The 5,942-nt window shown below is 42.9% G+C and overlaps 1 protein-coding gene across 1 annotated transcript; it reads left to right on the top strand.

Annotated features, from left to right (window-relative positions):
- Nucleotides 1-4,550: 4,550 nt before the first annotated feature.
- LOC135974609 (olfactory receptor 14A16-like) lies at nucleotides 4,551-5,465 on the top strand. The gene has a single exon (XM_065563028.1). It carries the CDS (start codon nucleotides 4,551-4,553, stop codon nucleotides 5,463-5,465), a length of 915 nt encoding a protein of 304 aa, XP_065419100.1.
- The last annotated feature ends 477 nt before the right edge of the window (nucleotides 5,466-5,942 follow it).

Raw genomic sequence — 5,942 nt, forward strand, 5'->3', positions numbered from 1 at the left:
TAATAAAAATATTGAATAATGGCCTTAAAAATCCCACCAGAAAAGGGTTGCAGGTTTTGACTGTAAAACTATCCGTGGAGATTTTCACCTAGGGGACTAGGATGTCAAATTCCTATTAAAACTAATTGGAATTTTGGTGGCCAAATATCTATAGGCAACCTTGAAAATTCCATCACTCGTCATGTTGGCCCCTCCATGAACACAAAATAGCCTACATTGCCAAGAGAGACGTGGAGTTGTGTTACTCTGAGGTATTGTCTAATTCAGCTAAAATCTCCCGGAATTAATTTTATTAGATCTGGTGAAGAACAGGGGAGAGGATCGGAATCCTTCTACACCATTATTTAAAGAAAAAAATATTGTGTTTAATTCATAGAAATTTAGAATCTTTTTTAAAAATCTACCATTTTGTGAGGTTTTTGGAGAAAGTGTGTTCCTATTTTTGGTGGAGATCAAATTAGATTAATAGATTCCAAGGCCAGAAGGGACCATAGTGACTGTATAGTCTGAGTTCCTGTATAACCCAGCCCACATAACATCCCCAAAATAATACCTAGAGCAGATCCTTTAGAAAAACATCCAATCTTGATTTGAAAGTTGTCAGTGATGGAATCTACAAAATAAGTAATTAATAATAAACTAACCGAGATATTCAAAGAGGATTAATGAAGCTGGGCACTCCTCTCCTGTCAAAATGGGATTTAGACACACAAATCCAGTAGGTTCCTTTGAATATTCCATCCTATCTGGATAATGAGAGCATGCAGTTACTTTGTAGTAGATTAAACTGTATGAGGGGAAGAAACTCACCTTCCTCATGCCATAGACCATTCACAAACTGATGATGACGAGACTCCGCCATGGCAGGGCCGGCACAACCCATTAGGCGACCTAGCTGGTCGCCTATGGTGGTAATATTTGGGGGGTGGTGACCGCGGCAGCTGGATCTTCGGCTGCCCCGGTCATTGGCCGTATTTCGGGGGCAGGACCTTCCGCCGCCTAAGGCGGCAAAAAAGCTGGCGGCACTCCTGCGCCATGGGCAGGTTATTTGAGAATTGTCCTCTATAGGGCCCCTTAGACTTTCCTCTGAATCAGGTGGTACTGGCCACTGTTAGAGATAGAATACTGGACTGGATGGTCAAAATGTCTTACCTAGTTAGACAGTTCCTATGAGAAGCAGATGCTGTCAAATAAAATTGCAATGAATGTTGCACCCACATCAACTCAAATGTATTTAATTTATTTTTAATTATTCATTATTAAAGCTGCTCAAAAATGAAAATTATATTTTTTGTGGAAAATGTCATTGTTTTATAACATCCCATAGTATTGCTTTTGGATGGGGATGGACAAAAAAATGAAAATGGAGACTGAAAAGTGTTTGGTTTTCAATCAACTTCTCTAGTAAAAATGCAAGTTTATGGTAAACATTTTCTAGTTTTGGGAAAAGATTTCTGATATTGAAAACTTTCCCCAAAAAACCTGAAAAAATATACAAAAATGTTTTCCATCTCCAGGTTTTCATAAAACCAAAACCAAAAATGACTTCCTCCCACCATTGCCACTCATTATGAATTATCCTCCAAGTAACTATTATCCCCATTGGACGGATGACAAACTGAGGAAAGGAGCTGTGAAGGGCCTGAACAAAGCCAGAGGAATAGTTGGGATTAGATCTCAGGGCACCTTGACGTTAGCTTTTCATTAATTTATTTAATTAATTAATTAATTAATTATCTGATAGTTGAACCTAAAATGAGAGGCCCATTATATTAGGTAAGACAGTCTCCACCCCAAGAAGCCTACAGTAGAAAAGACAAGCAAAGGGTGCAAGGTAAAAGACAGCCCTAGGGAATGACTTTCCCAAGGTAACACTGCAGGTCAGCAGCAGGGCTAAGTCCTGTGTGCCCTTAGTGTTTGCCTCACAATCTTTACTCTAGAACCTGCTGCTTTGTTTTAATTGTGATTATATTAGTTTCTGGAAACTCTTCAGGGAAGTAGAGGGCAAGAGAAATTAATTCTTGCCTCTGGGCCCTTGAGGACTCCTGGGAGTGACTCCGACAAGTCTGTAGAAAACAGACATGGATAAATCTCCTTCCCGCAGTACCAAAGTTTTGGACACACAGCTCATCTGCAGACAGCACAGATCTTAGTCTATTTCCTACAGCTCAGCCTCAGTGTGGTGGGGGAACTGCTTCTCATAATACAGTGATCATTAGATAGAGAGATAGACTGATAGAGCAGTGTGCATGGGGCTAGAGAGAGATAGGGTGACCAGATGTCCCAATTTTATAGTCCCGATATTTGGGGCTTTTTCTTATATAAGCTCCTATTACCCCCCAACCCCTGTCCCAATTTTTCACACTTGCTGTCTGGTCACCCTAGAGAGAGAAGGGTAACATATTGCAGTCTACAGCTGGAGGACAAAAGACATCTCAGTCTGGGAGGATTCCACACAGACTGGCACCGTAAGTTTGCTCTTGCAATGAAATATATTTGTGGGTTACAGAGTAGAACTTTAAGGATCAAATTGTAAGTGACAATAGATTTTTTTTTCATAGTTTCACTCTTAACTCAATTTGGGCACGGGAAACTGAGGCAGTCCAAAGCATTTACCTTAGGAAAGAGGGGGCAGAATATTTATGCCTCAGTTTCATTCTATTGAGAGTGAGGGAATTGATCAAATTGATGCACATATTTTTTAGAATGGATCGAGGAGTTTACATTAAAATTGTACAAAAATTGTGACAAACACTATCGGCTCGTTGTTGCTTTTCTCTGTGTATACATTAGTTTGTTGTTATTGCTGTCTGTTTGTTTATATTTTTCTCTCTATATTAGTTTGTTTATACTTCTCGATCTACCTGTTAGTTTGGGTTAGTTCTGTGTTTCTCTCTCACTTTCTGTATCTGTTATTTTCTTACTTGCGTCTCTCTGTTAGTTTGTTGTTAGATCTATCAAAATATCTATCTATCTATCTATCTATCTATCTAGCATCAGTTTGTGTCTAGTTCTCAGTTTATTGTTTCGTCTGTCTATTAGATTGCTGCAAAGGTAGTTGACTCAAGTGGGTTAGAGTAGTCGGGACTAGGAGCCAGGATTCCTGTGTTCTATCCCCAGCTTTGGAAAGGGAGTGTGGTCAATTGGGTAAGAGTAGCAGGGTCTGAGAGCCAAGACTCCTGAGTTTTATATGTGGCTCTGGCAGGAAGTTCAGTCCAATGTGTAGAGGAGCCAGAATTGGGCAGTTCCATTTCTGTCTCTCATAAGGACTGTGGGACTGGCATCACTCAAAGCTTGAAGCTGAGTGGTTAGGGCACTCAGTTGGCCTGTGACAAACTCAGGTTCAATCCCTCCTTCTGACTGATGAAGAGAAGGGATTTGAATTCCCAATTTACAGGAGGGTGCCTGAGCCGCTAGGCTATGGGCTGTCCTGAAATGAGACTGTCTCAGTCTCTCCTGTTGAAGCTTCTCTACAATGTACCAATAATTAAATAGTCATTGGAGCATGGACTTGAACCTGGCTCTTCCAGACACCAGGTGAGTGCCCCAAGTACCACGCTGGAGAATCACTCTCACTCGTGTTCGCTGGCCCAATGGCTCTCCATTGTCACTTGCAGCAATCATTCCTGGTGGCAATGGAGAGTCACTGGGACAGAGGCTGAGATGCAGTCTAATGTACACGTTAGAGGAGGGAACTGGGAGTCATGACACCTCACTTGTGTTCCCAGCTCTGGGAGGGAGTTGAGTGTATAGAGCCAGAACTCTTGGCCTTTATTTCCAGCTCCGGGAGGGGTGTTGGATTTAGTGGGTTAGAGCAGGGGGCGAAATGGGAGTCAGGACTCTTGGGTTCTCTTCCAAGCTCTGGGAGGGAGTTTAGTTGAGTGGTTAGAGAAGCAGGAGGGGAGCCGGAACATCTGTTTCTCACAGCGATCATGGAAATCTTCCTAGAACAGGGGATGGGGCATCAGGACTCCTGAGCTGTATTCATGATTCGAGTTCACTGTGTAATTATGGCTGGGTTTGGTCACCTCCATGTGAGATGCTGCTCCCATTTAGAGCAATATAAATGGGGAGTAATTCCATGGCATGCAGTGAAATTACCCCACATTCACAGCAGTGCCCCTGACAGCAGAATCTGGCCAGCCAGACCACTGATTCCCCTCAGTAAAATGAGGATAGTAACATTTATACAACATTATCCAGAGTCCACCCACCTTTGGGTGAGAGAGGTATACAAATACCTCAAAAGAAATTATTCCTAATTCTCCTCTTCATCACCCTGGTGTAAATTAGGAGTAACTGCACTGAAGTCCATTGAGTTGATTCTACTTTCTCTCACACCAGTGTAAATCAGGAATAACACCATTGGAGTCAGTGGAACTGTTTTCCACATCCTCGTTCCGATATTACACCAATCTTCACAAGCTAAGGGTCTGACTCAAGGAAATTAAGGTGGTTTTCACAAAAGGAGAGTTATTTTGCTGATCTAATCCTGGCCCTTGCTCTTGTCCCTCTCTCTGCAACCATCATACAATGTCCTGAGAAAGAAAATGTCCAACCGAACCACCATGTTCCTTCTGCTGGGATTTTCTGATGTTCGGGAGCTGCAGATTTTGCACTTTGTGGGGTTTCTAGTGATCTACCTGGCAGCCCTGATGGGGAATCTTCTTATCTTCATGGCCATAGCCTTCGACCACCACCTTCACACCCCCATGTACTTCTTCCTGATGAATCTGTCCATCCTAGACCTTGGCTCCATCTCTGTCACTGTCCCCAAATCCATGGCCAACTCCCTCATGAACACCAGATCCATTTCCTATGCTGGATGTGTTGGCCAAGTCTTTTTCCTCCTCTTCTTTGTGGCAGCAGATTTTTCCCTTCTCACCGTCATGGCGTATGACCGATATGTTGCCATCTCCCAACCACTGCACTATGAGACAATAATGAACAGCAGAACTTGTGTTGAAATGGCAGCCGGTGCCTGGATCAGTGGGCTTCTCTACTCTGTGCTACATACCGGGAACACGTTTGCATTGACCTTCTGTGGAGGCAACATGGTGGATCAGTTCTTCTGTGAAATCCCCCAGCTACTGAAGCTCACCTGCTCTGACTCATATCTGAGTGAAGTTGGGGTTATTGCATTTAGTGCGTGTTTACTCTTAGGCTGCTTTGTTTTTATGATTGTGTCATATGTTCAGATCTTCAAATCAGTGCTCAGAATCCCCTCTGAGCAGGGCCGGCATAAAGCCCTCTCCACCTGCCTTCCTCACCTCACTGTGGTCTCCTTGTTTGTTTTCACTGGCATTTTTGCTTATCTGAAACCCACCTCCAGCACCCCATCTGCTCTGGATCTTGTGGTGGCTGTTCTCTATTCCGTATTAATACCAATCATGAATCCAATTGTCTACAGCATTAGGAACAAGGAGATGAAAGCTTCCCTGAGGAGATTGACTGGGTGTAGGTAATTCACCAAGAATTTATTTTCTGTATTTCTCTAATTAAAGTTTGCTTACTTAGTGTCTGTTCATTAATGTGAGTTATTTCCATGACCACATGGCTTGCACACAAACAGATCTGATTCTGATCTCAGTTACACCAATGCAAATGCAGATTAACTCCGCTGCTGTCACTGCTGCTGGGGTGATTTACACCAGTAGAAAAAACTGGTCCAGTTGTGGAGTTAAATGGGTGTAAATTGTGTGCGTGAGTGGAATGAGACTTTCATTCTGTGCCAAAACAATACCTGTTACACTGCTTGTCCACTAGCACATGTTCCATAGCCACTGAAAACAATGATGGGAGTTGTCTTGCTTGTGTGCATAAATCAGGAGTGGCTTCATTGGAACCAAAGGAGTCAGACTGGTGTAAGACTGGGGTAGGTGAGATAAGATGTTTGTGGTAGATCCTCAGCACATCCATGTAATTCCATGGAATCTGGTGGC

Source organism: Chrysemys picta, chromosome 12 (assembly GCF_011386835.1).
Source record: "Chrysemys picta bellii isolate R12L10 chromosome 12, ASM1138683v2, whole genome shotgun sequence".
NCBI classification, from domain to species: Eukaryota; Metazoa; Chordata; order Testudines; family Emydidae; genus Chrysemys; species Chrysemys picta.

What these genes read in the sequence shown, in the direction of transcription:
- LOC135974609 (XM_065563028.1), top strand. Translation starts at nt 4,551, where the DNA reads ATGTCCAACCGAACCACCATGTTCCTTCTGCTGGGATTTTCTGATGTT.